Raw genomic sequence first — 18,865 nt, 5'->3', positions numbered from 1 at the left:
TTATAATATCCACTTTTTGTGTGTATTTATGCATGTTGATTCTTTAAAAAATGACGGACTCTGATAGGCCTAAAATTTTGTAGGTCCATTGGGAACGACCTAGTGACCATACTCATTGCTTTGCCATGATTTTCGGGTTTATTTTATGGCATTTCAGGTCATGTAACGCGAATTTGTGTAGTACATGTTGATTGAGTAGAATTTTTTTGACGGACTCCGATTGGCCTGAAATTTTGTCGATCCATAGAAAACGGCCTAGTGACTAATACTCATTGTTTCATCATGATTTTCGAGTTCATTCAATGGAGTTTCGGTGTCATGCAATGCGAATTTGTAATTATATCCCCTTTATCGTGTGTATTAGTACATGTTGATTCAGTATAATTTTTTTGATGGACATCGATTTGCCTGAAATTTTGTAGGTCCATAGGAAGCGGCCTAGTGACCAGTACTTAGTGGTTATCCATGACTTTCGGGTTCATTTTATGGTGTTTTAGGGTCATGCAGCGCGAATTTGTGACTATATCCACTTTTTCGTGTATATTAGTATTTAGTACATGCTGATTCAGTAAAAAAAATTGACGGGCTTCGATTGGCTTGAAATTTATTGGTCCAGAGAAAATGGCCTAGTGACCATTACTTATTGCTTCTCCATGACTTTCGGCTTCATTTTATAGCGTTTCGGAGTCATGCAACACGAATTTGTGATTATATCCACTTTTTCGTATGTATTAGTACATGATGATTTAATAGAATTTTTGTGATGGACTTTGATTGGCTTAAAATTTTGTAGGTCCATAGGAAACGGCCTAGTGACCAATATTCATTGCTTTGCCATGACTTTCGAGTTTATTTTATAGCATTTCGGGGTCATACAACGCAAATTTGTGACTGTGTTCACTTGATTGACTATAAGACATGAATGGTGATCGAAATTAAAATCGTTAAGATCCCATAGGAAGCATACCTTACATCTTTGGAAAATAAGAGACCCTACATTCACCTCATAAGACTGCAACAATGCAAATCACCAATAATCTCCACAAGAACAGGCACCTTCTTTAAAGTGGTGAAACCGATTTGCATCACGAACAACAATCACCCTACTTGTAATCTGAGATACAAACTTACAAAATGTGTGACAGTCACCACATACTCTAAGGTTCTTCATAATTCTAATAGTAGAATGTTCAGGTGTGCTTATGAGGCCAAATGCAATAGCCAACTTTTCACTATGGGAGAACAGGTTTCCAAGCTTAAGTTCCTCATCAACATCATGCAACGCAAAGTTTGTATCAGGAACATAACCAGCAGCCTCTAATTCGTCGAGCAGATATTTCAACTTCTCGTATATCTCCTTCGATCGAGGATGGGTGTGGTCTCCAACGCTAAACCGGTGAATCTTGTTATCAACTTCAATCCATGTCCAACCAGGAATTTTCTTCAATTTCTGATGGGTCATTAATTCCCTAATCTTCGCCACGTCCTGCCATTTACCTGCTTTCGCATATATATTTGAAAGCAAGACATAATGTCCTGGATTTTGAGGTTGCAATTCAATTAGAGATTTTGCTGCCTTTTCTGCAAGCTCTACATGGCCATGAATTCTACACGCTCCTAGTAATGCCCCCCAAAGCCCTTCATCTTTTTCAACAGCCATGTTATCTATTAACTCTAATGACTCGTCAATTTTCCCAGCACGGCCCAAGAGGTCCACCATACAAGTAAAATGTTTGACATCCGGCTTCACTCCGAACTCTTTCTGCATAGAATTGAAAAGCCGCTTACCTTCTTCAACCAGACCACTATGACTACAAGCATACAAAAGAGAAACAAATGTGATCTTGTTAGGAAATATCCCACTCCTTAACATCACAGGGAACATATCAATAGCTTTGTGGCCTTGGCCATGATAACCATACGCCGCTATCATTGCGCTCCAAGTTATAACATTCTTTTCTCTCAAACCATCAAACACTTCTCTCGCAACATCAATAGATCCACATTTAGCATACATGTCAACCATCGCCGTCCCCAAGATAACATCCAACGAAAATCTATTCCTCGCAATATATTCATGTACAACCTTAGCCTTATGCATTGCACCTATCTTTGCACAAGCATTTACTACATTTACCAAAGCAACTTTATCCGGGACAACATCTTCCTCTCTCATTTGATCAAACAAGACTAAAGCTTCACTCGATCCCCGCACTCCGTACACGCTCCAATCATGACTGTCCAAGTCACAAGGTCCCTCTTAGGCATTTTATCAAACAGTTGTTTCGCATCACCAATAACCTTACATTTCGAATACATATCCACAAGTGCTGCAACCACAAAGACATCTGATTCCAACCCATTTTTGCAAACAACATTATGAATCTTTCTACCCATTTGAAGGTCCATTGTATCCCTACATACCCTTATCACAAAAGGCAAAGTATAATTATCTGGTTTATCCCCAGATCTTAAATACTCCCTAAAAATCCTTAAACTATTGATAAAATCACCAACTTTAGCATAACCACCAATCATAACACTCCAAGAAACAGCATTTTTTTCACTCAAACTACAAAACAAGGCATAAGCATAATCCAAAGACTTATGCAAACTGTATATGTATAAAAGTTTGTTAGCAACTATTAGGTTTTCAAATAATCCATTAGTTGTTATCTGAGCATGAACCTGTTTTACTTGGTACACACTTTTACACTTTAAAAGTTGAGAAAGATAGAACTTTGGGTCCAAATATTGAGAAAAATGTGAAGTGGGTATTTGTTGAATGTCATTAGGTTGATTTGAGAAGGTATGTTGATGCAGTTCTTGATGAGTTGTGGCGTCAACTATGGAGGTAGCTGAAGAATAACGAAATGTTGCATAGTTGGAGGGAGAAGTCTTTGGGGTTTTGGATTTGAACATCAAAGTTGAGTTTGGTACTGATAATGACAACTCTTTTCCCTCATACAGGATTGTCACTGTTCTTCTCTTTTGAAATTTGGTTCTTGCAGTGGTTAACGGAGAAGTTTTTAGTGTGTGCTTTAGAGAGCTGACATTAGTTGTGTGAGGTTTTTTTTGTCTCATCGACCTAATCTTACACTTCTGCGTTTAGTGGCGGATCCAAGATTTTGTGCAAGCGGGTTCAGTCGAAGAAGTACATAACTAACATAAGCGGTATAAGCCGTATAAGTGGGTTCAAAAATAACTTTTATACAAAATTTACCTTGCTTTAGCCATAATTTATACATATACACAGTATTATTTTTTAACGAAGCGGATTCAATTGAACCCACTTCTCACCACTTAGGTCCGCCCCTGTCTACGTCCACAAAAATCAGGGTCTACGAAACTGTGAGATAAAAAAGATAACTAATTTTCCATTGTTAACGTTTTCGAGGAAACAATTTCCGAAGAGCATTTCTCCTCAAAGCATTGTCCACTTAACATTTTCATTATTGCTTTTTTTTTTTTAATACAAGCTCAATGCAACGAGCTGTGGCCGAGGAGATTGCTGGTGAGGGAATAATTCCAGGTCTTACATGTGGGAAACCACTTACCCAACCAACTCAATTAATTTTTGCTGGCTATTTTACTCATATTTTTAATTATACTCATTTGTGACATCTAATATGTACTTGACCATCAAATATGAAATACCTATACTATCTACTTATGGAACGAAAATATTATTTATGTGACAATTCAAACATTTTTTTAACTATGTTAATTATAAAAAACGGTGATATCTAAAAGTATTAATGTCAACAAAAGTATAGAATAGAATTTGAGACTATAAATATTACTCATCTCGGTTCAAAAAAGAGTTAAACTTGTCAATTGTTTATGTGATTATTTTGTTTTCTATATGGTTCCATGTAATTATTTGTTAAGTATATTATGGTTTAGGAGTACTAGTCTTAAGGTACGCGCGTTGCGCGTGTATTTTATCTCAATAAATATAAAAATTTGAAAAGTTAAATAAATATTATATTAAATTTTTTGTTTGAGTTTAAAATTAATATTAACAAAAGTGTAAGTTTCTAAAAATAATGATTGTTGATTCTATTTAGCTAACTCAATAAAGTAAGAAACTCCACTTATAAGTCCTTAATCATCTCATTCAAAAAAAAACTTATCAAAGATAGTCTTTTTTTCTCACGACCAAATGCAATTGTTTTATTTTGTTAACCAATAAGAAATACAACAATAATTATTTTCAACAGAATAAAAAATGCTATTGCAAATGTATTGGTTTCAATTCTTATGTTTTGATTAATCTGCTCTTCCTTCGTTTTGTAATTGGCTTTCTTTCTCTGTCCTAGTATATAACTTTACATTTGAAAAAAAAATTCTATGGAAGTAAGGGTTCATTTGATACGTGGACTAAATTATCCTGGTATTATAATCATGAGATTATAATCCTTAGACTAATGTATCCAGGTGAGAGGTGGGATAAAATAATACCAGATTTGATGGGATAAGGTGGAATAAGATGAAATATTCAGGATTAAGTTTGGGACAAAGTTTATACCATGTTTGGTTGTTGGTATAAATTTATCCCGGGATAAATTTATACCACCAGCCATTATACTACCAACCAAACATAGTATAAATTTAGTACCACACTTTATCTCACCTTATCCCGTGTACCAAACCACCCCTAAGAGTCTAAGATTGTCATGGAATTTCTTAATGTTAATAGATTCTAAAAGGATATATTAATTATGAGCAAAACATGGAGTTTATGTTAAGAAAATTTTAATTTTAGCACATATTATTAGTTACACACCTAACTTGCTCGTAGTCTTAGTTACTCATTCGAACTTTATTATTTGATAGTAGATATCTCATGGTCGTTGACATGACAAAGTGCATTGACACACTCATTTAGGCGTGTGAGAGTGGTTGTTAGATAAAGTATCTTTCGTTAGTTATCACATAGTCATATACAATACTTATTCATATGAATTGTGTATTTCTTTTTGCTTCTTCTTAATACAATGCATATCTTATCCCATTTAATTTTATATTTTTAAATTTTTTTATTTGGAAACAATGGCTATGATTCAACTGTGTATTTCTTTTTTGGGGTCAAATTTGTAATAAATCTTAACTGAAACTCCATCATTCGAGCCAAACAAAAAAAGTTTTATCCAAAATAATGGAGTACCAACAATGTATTTCTTGTTATTTTTCCTTAAACAAATGACTATTTATTTTAATTGTATATTTTATATTTTCGAGTCAAATTAGTACAAAGAAGTTGGTTGGAACTCCATTATTTTTTTGCCTAATAAAATATGTACAACCAAAATAATGAAGTTGCAATTGTATACTTTATTTTTATTTTTCCTTTACATGCAATAACTATTTATTTTATTTCAACTGTATATTTTTGGGGGGAGAAAAAATATGTAAATATACTTGCTTAAAGCTCCATTATTAAAAATATATAAATATACTTACTTAAAGCTCCATTATTTTTTGTTAAAGAAAAAGTTTTAAGAAAAATAATGCAGTACAAACTACATAATGTTTCTTTTTATATCTTTTAGGTGTACCGATTATTTATTTTAACTGTATATTTCTTCTTTTTTAGATAAATTTGGCAATGTTTAGACTGAAATTTTATCATTTAAATCAAATAAAATAGATATATTTAGCTGTTAAATGAAAACTTACCCATTAAAATTTTAAGAATATCAATTACTTTCGTTTGAAAGGGAAATAAAGAGGCAAATTGATAAAAAGACAAAAATTACACAATATTTTCGTCGTTGTTCTTATAAGAAAAAAAGCTTGCTTTCTATACTTTTGTACTTTTAAAATAATTTTTGTTGTTATTGGGAAAGATATTTAATATCAAATAAAAATAAATGAACAAATACTTATAGAGAAGCAATATTCTCAATTCAGAACTATGGTAAAATAAAGCTCATTAATTTAAAAGGTAAAAAATTTATAAAAAGTAAATCTTATTTGATTCTTGTGTCCTAATTATTAGGACTTCTAACGTGACAAATCAAATAAGGAAAATTCTAACGAACAATGTTTTAGTTGATTTCAAAGTGTTAAATATTAGGAAATAATTATGTGACTATTTTGTCCACTGTGAATTCTATTTTAAAGGGGTAGAAAAGGCGAACGATATTTCACTAAGGGCTCGTGCTTTTAATATAGTATAGATAGAAATGCCCGTAAAGTCTAAGTGGGCGTTTGGACATAAGAATTGTAAAATTTCAAAATATGGTGAAAAAAAATTTCAAGTAAAAATGGTATTTGAAATTTAGAGTTGTGTTTGGACATGAATATAATTTTGGGTTATTTTTTAAGTTTTGTGAGTGAAAATTTTAAAAAACAGTTTTTTGAAGTTTTTTAAATTTTCGAAAATTTTCAAAAGACGAAATACATAAACGGCCCTTTTAAGTTGTCCTTAACGATCAAACAAATACCTTAATGACTAATTTACCATTTAGACATTTCAAGTGGCTATTAAGTATTTCAAGTAAACACTCGAGCGCAAATTGAAGAACACAAGAGTTGAAGAATATAGCAGTTTTCTTCGGCGTTCTTCCGACTTGCTCAATTTTTTCAGTCCAATCTCAATTATTATTTCACCAAATGAGTCCAAACTTGAAATCAACACCGATATCAAACCACAATACCCTATTTTACAAGCAACAAAAAAATCAAAAGACCCACATGTCTTCTTCGAATAGACTTCAAAAATTTCGAACCAAAGCCAATTGAATCAACTCCAATCGACCTAAATCTGTAGATTCCGTTTCATAAAGAAGTTTTCAACAAAGGTTTTAAACACCCAATCAATTTCGACCTCCAATTCTCAGACTACAGTGTTGGACAATGAAGAATGATGGAACACGAACTCAAATTTCAAGAGTTGTGATGGGTTTCGAAGACTTCTTTCCAAATTTGAGAGTTGTGATGGGTTTCGTATACTTCTGTCCAAATTTGAATTGTAGAGCAATGGCAAAGATTATATTTAGATCAATTCAGAATTTTAATGGCAGATAATGAAGACCAAAGATGCATAAGAAGCACCCAAGCAAAATTTTCTTATTTTTTTCGAATTTTCTTGTAATTAATTAACTTTTTCTTGGATTTGACAATTGAAAAAATGACCTTCACCCGCCCAACACTTTGTTGCCAAGCACGCATATGCCACTGTAATCGCACTTTTACAATACATAGAGGAGTATCTTTCACTAACCTAAAATCTAAGGAACCATGCACCAAATTTACCTCATTTTCAGCCACTTTAAAAATCCCAAGGTGGGATTTATTTTTCAGACTGAATCAACCTACAATATATACTGCGGTTGCAGTAATTTACTTGTATTTGTGGGCAGGACCAGTATACAAAAGAAAATACAGGTACAGATTATGAATAATCATAGGCACGAGGGAACAAAAAAGACCAATCTGCTAATTGTTAATCTGTGAGAAAGGAGATCGTGGGATAAGTGATGGCTTTAGTTCCTTTACTTGGAATGACTCGAATGAATTGTTCTCTCGGAATTCCTCTAATAGAGCCTCCATTGGCATGGCACGCAACGATTCAATCGTAACCTTGCTTGGTACATCTGGCTCAGACCTAATTGGTGTTGTTCCAGTTGGCTCATAATCCTGAACATCAGTCAGAAAGTATAAAAATTCAGCACAACTATATAGTACTGTCTTCCCTGAAACGTTTCAAGTGAAGTGAGATTCTTGATCAGCATACCATATACTTCTGTTGAAAAGTTTCAAGGGCCTTATGTTCAATGGAGGTAGACTGCATGCAGTGATCTTTCTTAAGTACATCAAGGGTCTCCGAGTGTGCACTGGTGGTATCCAAAACACCAGATATAGATCCTCTCTCTTCGCCTGACAAGCCTGGATAAGAAAGACACCAGAGGAAATGTTACAAAACAGCAACATAAAGTCAATCCCAAATAACACTAACCATAAAAACCACCACTACTACAGTTTTTTTGCAAAAATTACTCCTTTAACAAAAGAAACTACATATCAGCGGCACCCCTGACCAAAATATGAAAACTAATGATGGCAGCCGAAAACTAGATAATCCGCCATATAAAGTGTACTGCCTTTTATTATATGATACTGAACTTTTTGCTTCTATGAGTGTATTTTTACCTCCAAATATTTATAACTTATTGTCTATCTATAGAAGAACTTCTTTAGCATTGAAGTGCATGCCTACCCTTTCTTCTGTTTAAGAAACATTACAAGGTACAGCATCAAAAATCAGAACACACTTGACAAATTCTGGAAAACTTACTGTCAATAGATTTAATGATATCTTCGCTATTCCTTTTCACATCTTCTTCAGCAGATTCCCTTGTGGCGTCGAAATCAGTTACATGTTGCTCATTGCTATCGCATATGTTCCTGTAAAAAGAGTAATGTCATACTGAAGATTGATGCAGTGATCAAGTTTCTCTCAAAACAGAGAGCAATAAGCTCAAATTGGTATTTTATGTGCCCTATAAAATAGTCAATTTCTGAATTTCCATTATATTTCTGCATGCTCCTATCCCCTTGTTTGTTATAAACCTTAGGTGATACAATCTTGTTGATAATGCTAGTTTAACCACTGACAAATTCCCTACACAATTCCAGATAAAGACAATTATCTGATATTCTCCCAACAAATTTCAACTACTTGAATTGATAATACTTCTCCTATATTCATTCTCTTTTTCTTATCATAAATAAACGTTATAAAAAATGTTAAACATGGGTTTCGACAATTTACTTCCAGACCAATGAGTATTGGTTCTTATCCATTTGCAAAACATAAGGTAATAGGCATCTTTCAAGAATTAAAAGTAACCGATGTGTTACTTATCTGCTGCATGGAATCAAGTACCAAGTAAAATTGAAAAACTTACCTGACAACCGAATTCATTGTTGAAACATGTTCATTGCCCATGTTGTTAACCGATTCATGTGTACTTTGCCACCGTTTCAGAGCTGTTTCAGCAGTGCTTACACTGAAAAGAAAAACCACACAATTGCTTAGAGAAAAAGTAGAAGAAAAAATAATAAAATGTGAAATCGAGGAAATAAAGAAAAAAGACTAATCATTAATAAAGGACAAGAAATTCAGATCAGGGGTCTTTAACCAGATAACAAGAGCTGAAACTTGGTAGAATAGCAAATTCACATATAAAAGGTGCAAATTCAGATACTTACCACTTCTGCATGAGTGATTCCATTCGACAGTGTTTAGCAGCTGAGAAATCAGCATTTTCTTTAGTCTCGCCTTCTGCTTGCATATAGAAGTCGTGCCATTTTCTTTTTGCATCTGTCGTAATACCTTCCATAGAGGATACATGTCCATCCAAGAATGTCCTATTTCCAGAAACAGTTTCTCTAAGATCAACAAGCCTTGCACCCACCTGTCAACTAAACTTTGAGAAAGAGAAAGGAAGAAATAGCATATGTAGATCACAAGGGTAAAAAGAACAAACCAGTTCTTTTTGACGACGCATGTGATTGGAGACCAAGGAAGTCATATCAGCAATAAGCTTCTCTGCATCTGATCTTGATTGCTCCTGAAGAAGACAAACTCAATCATCAGACTTAGAGGGAAAACATCATTTTGCATAGAGTCTCAAAGGTATACCTCGTATGCCTTCTCAAATTCAGCAATACATTTCGTTTGAATCTCATCAACTGTTGTTGCATGTTTTTCAAGTCTTTTTGATTCGTCCAAAAGCTTGTCAAAAAATCCTTGAATGATTTCAGAGATATTTGTCAAATGCTCCGTACTGTCATTAAATCTCTGCACGATGGGAAAACAAACAATGATGAACATGCTGTGAAAACCTCAAAAAGGATGAACAAATGCCAATATATCCATGGATAACTTTTAGAACTAAGTGCTGGATGCAACGAGTGTTGATTATGAATCAAATTAACTAGTGCTCATATTGAAACCTGACGGAGCTCTCTAGCAAAATGTGCCATCTCTCCTTGGTGGGTTGACAAAGTGTTCTGAAGTTCATCAAACATGGAATTTGCTTCCACAGCCTCTGCGTCTAAAAACTGCAAGAAGGAGAGGAATATAAAAGGTATTTGAATCAAAAATAGATCTATTATTGTAATATGGACAGCAATCCAAATACATCAGAAGCTGAAATCAAAACTGTCATTTCGTACTTCTTTGGTGGAAATTGAATTAGTAGATGCCAAAGTTGAAATTTCCTCCAGAGTAGCATTAGAGGTAGCTTTATGCAGCCTCACTACATTTTGCATAGCCTCAAAGTGAGATATGTACAAGGCCTTTGAAGAATTAATTTTCGTCTTCAAGTCTAGGACAGCCTACAAGAAAAAAATTGACATTAAAAGTCTAAATGAACAGGACAGAACCAAAGAAAATCACAACAATCACTAGCAGAATAAATCAAACAAATGGAAGGGGATAATAACCTTGTCATGTGATTCAAGAAAACTATGACAGAATTTCTCAACGCATTGGAGGTGTTCAGTTTGTCGACACACAGAAGTTGCCAATGTGCTGGAAAGAGAACCAAGTTGCTTCGCAAGCTCAGATTGGAAGTTGTTTACCAGAGACCTATTATCAGTGCTGAGTTTATCCTCTCTAGCTGGAAACAATAAAACAGATAAGATAAAGTGAGTAATCCTAACAAATCATGCAGCGGAAGCAATAAAATCCTTACCAATTTTTTGAAATAAGGAAGCATTCTCTTGAATTGATTTCTCCAAGTCGGCCCGTAAAACACATGCTTGGTGAGCCAGCGCATTTTCTGTGAATTTCAGATTTCAAAATTAATACTGAATTCCAAAGGACTTCAAAACCAACATCCAGATAACTGTACCAGCTTTTTTTTGTTCAGAGATGACGAAATCCCGCTCCTTCAGAGTATATTGGGATTGTCTTAATTGTTCTTCAGTGTATGCTAGCAATTTGCTTGTTTGGTTCAATTGTTTCTGCAAGAATCTTTCATAATAAGAACTTGCAAACAAGTTGCAAACAGGACGAAGGAATAAAAGGCAAGCAATTCACCTGTGTTGCATCGAGCTTACAAGTCAAATCTGAGCACTGCTGAACCTGACTGTCATGTCTAATTTGTAACTCCTCAAATTGCTGATTATCACAAACCAAACACAAGTTATTATTCACATAAGTGGAAAATACAGGAAACAGTCAACTACAAGATTCTCCGTCAAGCACTGACCTTCTGATGGTTTTCTATGCTAACTCCCATTTGTTCAATTTGATCCGTCATTGCCTAAAATTGAAAAGGTAAACGATTCAATATCGGAAAACTCTTACAATTACAAAAGTGAATAAATCTTATTACTACATTCAAGATGAATACAGAAAATAAAAGGAACAGAGTTGTACGAGGCAATGAACCTGTGAATCTCAACAACAAGATATGATTGGCAATAGAAAACTAAATCTTTTTACCACTTATTTCTTGAACAGCCAAAAGAAAAAAGGAAAATAATAAGGACAAAACAAAGATGGCCTACCTTTCTCTCATTCTCCTCCTGATAATATCGCTCTTTTGGTATATAAACACCATTCTTCTCACGAGCAGCATACACCTCTAGAAGAAAGCAGTTGAAAAATCAAAGGGGAATCAGTCAATGTTACTCAGAACCTATAAAAAGAAGCCTTCACAATATCTCATACACTAAATATAAAACAATCACCTGCTTTAAGCCGCTCAATTTCACCATACAAATCCTTGATGAGGGTTGATTTCATCATTTTTTGATTGACCTACAGATTAACATCAAAGGAATAAGATATAGGCCAAGTAGAATTAAAATAATTGTTACAGTTCAAATTTTTTTAAAAGTTATGTAGTTATCTGGAAAATAGAGTGTACTAGATGATGTTGCATCAAGTACTGCGCACACCCCAAATGTCATAATTAAGTCCAAGTGAACAAAATTCGAGTAAGAAACCAAAGTGACTAGATTCACTACCAGTGACAGAATTTGCTTTTAAAAATGTTAGCTAAGTCATTCATGTTCCCCAAAGACTCTGAACTATTTCTGGCTGGTATAAACTTTTCCAGACAAAGAACTTTAACAATACTATCACACAGTTTATGGCAGTAAATTTTGATATTCTGTCCAACATCCATCTAGTATTACACATCAAAAGAATAAATTCCTTGCAGGTAGAGTTTTATACTGGTAACCTGATTAACCAAATTCAATTCCTCTTCATTCCAAAAAAGGATAATATAACCACTGCCAGTGTATGGCAATTTAAAAATTAGACCTGCTTCGGTACTTGTTCCAAACAACAATACTAAAACAAGCAAAAGAGGGAAACTCACATAGTGTTGTATAAGACACTAGAAAGATCAAAGATCACTATTATGACATGATCAACATTTGTGGAAAGACAGCCATTTGGTTGAACAACATCAAAAACAGGCATATAAACAGTAGATGTAAAGATACTTATATGTGAATACAAAGAGAAGTAAACATCAGGCAAAGATATTCTATATTGATACATTGAGAGTAAGACAGCAGCATAAGGTGATTCTCCTAGGAAACCATTTTAATTTTCACGAATTTACCTCAGGCTTATTCTTTATGTTTTTTGCTCTGTGTGCATAGTCTAGTGTACTCAGAGTCTCCTCAAGACAGTGCACAGCAGGTGACACTGTGGCAATTATACAGGTTTTTGTTCTTCCGCCTAATGAATCCCTCAGCAAACGCGTAAGTTTGCTATCTCTGGAATTTAAAGTTAGCATCATAAAAATGGTGTGATAAGTATATAGATACAAGAATAGATAAAGAACAACCAAAAACATTATATACCTGTATGGGATATGCCCAAGATGCTCAACAAGGGCATTAATCACTCGTCCAAGTGTGAGTAGACTTTTGTTTATTTCTCCAGCTTCCCTTGCACGACCCTAAGAATTAAAATTGCAAAGTATTGACAGAACAGACTGATTTTTAGATTACTATAAGTGATAACATAGAAAGAAAGAGCGCAAGGTATGAAGTGCAAGTACCTCTAAGAGTGAGGTGCCTTACAGAAAGAAGAAAATTAAAACAACTGTATCTGTTTGATTAAACAGGACCAAGAAATGACTTTTGTCAAAGAGTGAACAGATGGACAAGAAGATGTTTTACCTCCCTAGCCCCAGAGCGAGAAATGTTCTCCGAACCAGCCAAATCAACTAAATTTAACTTGCCACATTTTATAAGTTCTTCACCTTCAGGGGTTGCTTCCTTGATGTGTATGGTTATGGAGAAAAGAGAATGTGACCGACTGAAACAAAACCATTATGTCTATCATCTTGCAGAACAATGGTAATATAATGATTATCAAGACGAGCAAAAAAACATACCTTGATTGCTTATTGAGCAAGGTTTCTGCAGTTCGACGTTTTGCTGATCCCCTTTCAAGTAAGGTGAATATCTCATTGGCACTTGTCACAATTTCCTCTTCAAGCCCTCTAACTAGAACTCCGCCTTTCCCATCTTCCATAAGTGGCAACTGTTTCTTCTGCCTGTCTTCTAAAGCAACTTTCAAATCCTCAGGGGCTAACAAGTCAGTGATTTCTTCATTATACAACTCTAAGAATGTAACTTTCACACTGTATTCTGCATTTTGACTCTCCAATGTATCAAATATTTGCTTCACTGCTCTAGGTATGACACCTGCTTCTGGTGGCAGCTCTCCATTAGGTCCGCTCTGTGATATAATACAATCAAAAATAAGAAACATAGTGCCTAAGCAAGCTTTTAAAGTAAACAGATGCTCAAAGCCTGCTATTCAGTACCTTGGACCTCTTGCATTCACCTTCCATAGTGTATGTCTTCCCTGTACCAGTTTGCCCATAAGCAAAAATTGTACAGTTAAATCCCTCTAAAACTTCATTGACAATTGGGACAATTGCTTGATCATAAAGGTCCCTTTGATGTGCTGAGGGACCAAAAACCTGTACTTAACAACCAGAGCAAGCATGAAAGGCATCATAAGCAACGCTTACTGGAATTAAATGATATTTCATGAAAAGAATGTGAAACCCTAATCTCAAAAACGGGGGCTAGGGAAATTTTCTTCCGAGATATTCAATGCCTATCAAATACTAGGATCACCTCATCTTTCAGCAATAATAAACACCAAAACGGCAATCCCAAAAAATGCATTCAGAAATCAGAACAAACCAGAATCTCATTCTGAAACACCCCAATAATGGCTATGGCGAAAATGTGATATAGTTAACAATAGCATTGTTAAAGAAGCTCAAGGTAGACATGTTGGTGTGAGTACAACCACCTCTACTCCAACAACTTTCAAATCTCTACTTTCAAATAACAAGAATCCTCAATCCTCAGTTTACTACACCCTACTCAACATGGACCACAATGCTCATATTTGCACTTGAGATGATTTAAATGGAGTAACGTGGTCAGTGAGGATTCATATAGCCGACTCCAACTTGTTTGGGACTGAGATGAAGTTGTTGTGTAAAGTTAATGAGCAAAACCTAAAGTTGATTTTTTTTTTCTATTCTGCAGCAAGACATTGGCTCCAAATTACGACAAAATGTTTAATCAAGTTGGTAATCACACTAAGTTCCTATTTTGAGGTTATTGTTCAAATTCTAAACAGAACCAGGTCTAATTAAAGTAATCGAACAGGAGACACATTACCTTATCGAAAGTAAAAATTCTATCGATATGTTTTCCAGCAATGTTCTGAGAAACGGCAACCTCCCTCTGATAATCATTGCAAGTCACCACTTGCGGAGCATTATTCCGCAACTCATCGTTACTAAACGGCCTGAAAAATCAACCCAAAAATCATCATCACCAGTATTAAAAAAAAATCGAGAAAATCGATGACCCAATTTGCAAATACACCAAAAAGGGAGAAAACCCTAATTTTGCAAATTTCACGAAATTTTTCCAAGTACCTGCAACGAAGCAGAACCTGAACATTTACGCCTTTCTCCTTATTTGACATCTTAAAACGTTGAACACAGGGTGAACCTATGCTTCTATTTGGTGTACTTGACTGAGCCACTGTGTGTGCTCGGTGTTTGTGCGTGTTTTTCTGTGAGTTTGTGCCTTCACTTTGGGAATTTTGTTTTTAGGCACTGTGTGTTTTGGGTGTTTGTGCGTCTTTTCTGTGGGGTTTTGGGTGTGAGAGAGAGAGTGTGTGTGTGGGGAGGTGGGGGTGGGGGGGAGTAGCCGTTTGGGGTTTGGGGAAGATCTGAAAATGGAAGCGGGACGAAGAGGAGATTTTGAATTTTGAGGGAGGCGCGTTTGTGATTTGATCGGACCGTTGATTTTTTGGGGTCATTAGATGAACGGTTGATATAAATTATAATGTCTGCATTGTTGATTTGTTGCTAATGTTTTTTTACATTCCTGTGCCAAACTTTATTACCCTCAATATTTAAGGTTTGACTTAATTACACTTAGTATACCAAATTACAATGGGAATATATTTTGGAGTTTATATCTCAATTTTGAGGGGGTTTGGTGAAGATTTAGACTTGGTTTTGGCTGAATTTCAGATTGAACTCGAAGAAGAAGAAGAAGAAGAAAAAGACATATTGCAGAAATTGTAGATAAATTTTAGATAAATTGTAGTTACAGTTAGATTGATCAGAATTTGAACTAAATACATCTTCGCCGCCGTTGACGGTTTCTGACGAGGAAACTCCTCTGTTCTCTACTTCTCCATTCTCCATTTCTTATTTTTACTTCTGTTTTACGTTTTCTATTTCTAATCTGAATTTCTTGATTTCGCACACTTTATACACACATTTGATACAGCAAAAATATGAAGTAGTTACAGTTGGATTGATCATAATTTGAAATAAATAAAAGAGAATTTTACATTCCTATGCCACATATATTTCAAATTCTATGGAAGTTTGGTTTTACGATAATATCTATAAAATTCCTACATTTATCTATAAATAAATTACACATCAGTTTTAGGATGTATAAAGCAATATTATTTTCATAATTATCTACAAAATTACTACATTTATACTAATTAAACTACAATCTATGTTGAAAAAATGTTGACTACAAAATTTTTCTTTTCATCTACAAATATACTACAAATCAGTTTAAGTATGTATAAAGCAGTATTATTTGTAAGGGTGTCTATATAATTACTACATTTATACTACAATTAAACTACAATCTGTGTTGAAAATCTACAAATTATCTACAAACTGGGTACATGGAATTTTAATATCCCAATTTCCATTCAATTGTAGCATAATTAGGATTTTTTACATAATTGCGTTTTTCAGAAGATTGTAGAAATTTTAGTCGTTTCTTTATTTGTGAAAACAGAAAATAAAACATCTACAATTAGAATACAAATAATTTACAATTTATCTACAAAATATCTACAATTTATTTACAATTTCTGCAATATGTCGTCTTTTTCTTCTTCGAGTTTCAATTTGAAATTCAGTCAAAACCAAGTCTAATCTTCACCAAAACCCCTCAAAATTGAGATATAAACTCCAAACCATATTCCCAATTATTTTCAACAACATCCAATCCAAACAAATAATGATTTTTGAAAACCTAAACTTGAATTCAAAGCTTTCAAGCTTTTTAATGGCTGTCAATGGTGGATTTGTAGCGATTTTGATTTGTAGTGATTTTGATTTAATGACGAACTGAGATTTTGATTTGTAGCGATTGTGAGAATATCGAAGAACAAAATTTGATTATAAATTGAAGATAAAGTATTTTTGTGATATGATTTGATCTCCTTTCCGTTTCAAAACTTGAATTTAATGTAGAATCAATCAATCCCAAGATTCTTTCTTGATTTTTCGCGCGTTCTTAAGGGAAGATTCTGCCCTATTAATTCATAATAAACGAATGGTACAGAAATTGTAGGAAAAATGTGGACTAGGCGGGTAATTTAGATACTATGCACATATTTGATAATAAAGTTTCATACATGGTATAGGAAGGAAAAAATCCCTTGACATAATTGTTTTCGAGCTCATAATTGGCTTTTGTTAAGCCCAATTTAATGGTGATTCTTTAAGGGATCTTTACGATAAAATAGCATGGTATAGCCAGTTTTCGAACCGGTCATTCAAAAATAGCCACCGTTTACGAAGTCAATGAAAAATAGCCATTATTTTGCTGTAACAGAGATCGGTCCCGCATAATATACGGGAGTTCGGTGCATCTGTGTACGAACTCCAGCATATTATGTTGGATCAGCATACTTTGCTGACTTCTATATAATATACGGGAGACTGGAGCACTGGTGCTCCAAACTCCAGTATATTATACTGGACATTTATATTTGCTGTAACTCCAGTATATTATGCTGGAGTTCTAGTGTATTTATGCTGGAACTCCAACATATTATGCTGGAGTTCCAGCATAGTTATCCTGGAACTCACGTATAATATGCTGGAGTTCAAGCATACATAGGCTGGAACTCCAGTATAATATACAAGCGTATTTTCCGGGTTTTGAACAGTGTTTTCGCTCAGATTTATCTTTACATGAAAAGTGGCTAAATTTCGATTGCTTTTGAAACTGAGTTATTTTTGAATGACCAGTTGTAAATCTGGCTATTTTTAAATTTCTCCCGATCTTTACGGAAGTAGCCGCCCAACTTTACTGTTTACTTGTATACATATATTATACACTGATTATATACGTTATACATATAATATACATGAATTATAGATATACAAAAATTTAAAAAAAAATGAACTTTATTATTTTTTTATAAATAAAAGGATTACATTATCTTAGTTTGAGTTTAACTTTTTTTGCAATGATAATGTATCTCTTTTCTTTATACTATCATGTTAAGTTGATTTATTATAAAGGTGCTTAGTAAATCTAGTTTGATAACCTAGTAAACAAAGTAAATAACCTGCTTATAATTCAATTAAATTCATTTTTTCGTATGTTAGCTGGTTTGGTGAGTTTAGTGATCATGGTTGGCTCACCTAATCTATCATCTGAGTAGTAAGCCTACTTGGGATAATTATCAATATCTTTTCCTATCAAAATAAAATTTAATTAATTTAAAGTGTGTATTTGTTTCGCATCTCCTCGGTTCTCATTTTTTTCTCCTGCTTCATTTTTTTCTGGTTCTCTAACCCTTTTTTATTGCTGCATATTTATATCTTGTGCATCTAGAAAACAAGTAATATGATCACACACAAAAAATTATTATTATTATTATTATTATTATTATTATTATTAATATAATAATAATAATAATAATAATAATAATCGAGATTTGTTGCTTGTATATCCGTTTAATTTATACATTTCAAGGATAGTGATAATATATCGCATTAAAGCGTGAATTGCGACTTATAAATTGCATTTAATGCGATTTATAAGTCACATTTGCTGAGTGCGATATAAAGCGCAATTGCAGAGTGCGATTCATTGACCAATCAGAGTCTCTACTTTGTTTTTCTTAATATTGAGAATAGAACATCAAGATGTATGTTGTTTGTCTTGTTGCTTGTATACTGGTATAACTTATACATGTTAACGATTGTGACAAATGTGATTTATAAATCACTGTTTCAAATTGTGACTTATAAGTCGCTATCGGTAATGCGACTTATAAACTCTTAAATCGCAATTAAAAATGCGATTTATAAGTCGCATTTGCTGAGTGCGATATAAAGCGCAATTACAGAATGTGATTCATTGACCAATCAGAGTCTCTACTTTGTTTTTCTTAATATTGAGAATAGAACATCAAGATGTATGTTGTTTGTCTTGTTGCTTGTATACTGGTATAACTTATACATTTTAACGATTGTGACAAATGTGATTTATAAATCAC

General features: G+C 33.8%; 3 protein-coding genes across 3 annotated transcripts; all 3 read right to left on the bottom strand.

Annotated features, from left to right (window-relative positions):
* Positions 1 to 1,027: 1,027 nt before the first annotated feature.
* On the bottom strand, positions 1,028 to 2,176 carry LOC104219591 (pentatricopeptide repeat-containing protein At4g30700-like). Its single transcript, XM_070152672.1, has one exon. It carries the CDS (start codon positions 2,174 to 2,176, stop codon positions 1,028 to 1,030), a length of 1,149 nt encoding a protein of 382 aa, XP_070008773.1.
* Positions 2,177 to 2,190: 14 nt separating this feature from the next.
* LOC138874164 (pentatricopeptide repeat-containing protein At3g29230-like) lies at positions 2,191 to 3,084 on the bottom strand. The gene has a single exon (XM_070152671.1). The coding sequence runs from the start codon at positions 3,082 to 3,084 to the stop codon at positions 2,191 to 2,193; it is 894 nt and encodes a 297-aa protein (XP_070008772.1).
* Positions 3,085 to 7,057: 3,973 nt separating this feature from the next.
* LOC104219590 (kinesin-like protein KIN-5C) lies at positions 7,058 to 15,270 on the bottom strand. The gene is made up of 23 exons (XM_009770287.2): positions 14,961 to 15,270; positions 14,698 to 14,827; positions 13,821 to 13,979; positions 13,386 to 13,732; positions 13,168 to 13,306; positions 12,847 to 12,944; positions 12,603 to 12,759; positions 11,716 to 11,785; positions 11,533 to 11,609; positions 11,232 to 11,285; positions 11,060 to 11,140; positions 10,872 to 10,983; positions 10,713 to 10,799; positions 10,462 to 10,637; positions 10,192 to 10,353; positions 9,970 to 10,077; positions 9,656 to 9,814; positions 9,501 to 9,584; positions 9,223 to 9,428; positions 8,919 to 9,020; positions 8,306 to 8,415; positions 7,745 to 7,896; positions 7,058 to 7,647 (listed from the first exon to the last, which is right to left on the bottom strand). The coding sequence occupies exons 1-23, from the start codon at positions 15,008 to 15,010 to the stop codon at positions 7,447 to 7,449; spliced, it is 3,021 nt and encodes a 1,006-aa protein (XP_009768589.1). The 5' UTR covers positions 15,011 to 15,270; the 3' UTR covers positions 7,058 to 7,446.
* Positions 15,271 to 18,865: the final 3,595 nt, after the last annotated feature.

This window comes from Nicotiana sylvestris, chromosome 7, assembly GCF_000393655.2.
Source record: "Nicotiana sylvestris chromosome 7, ASM39365v2, whole genome shotgun sequence".
Taxonomy (NCBI): Eukaryota; Viridiplantae; Streptophyta; class Magnoliopsida; order Solanales; family Solanaceae; genus Nicotiana; species Nicotiana sylvestris.
Note: the sequence above shows the minus strand (reverse complement) of the source record. Positions and strands in the feature narration are given on the sequence as shown.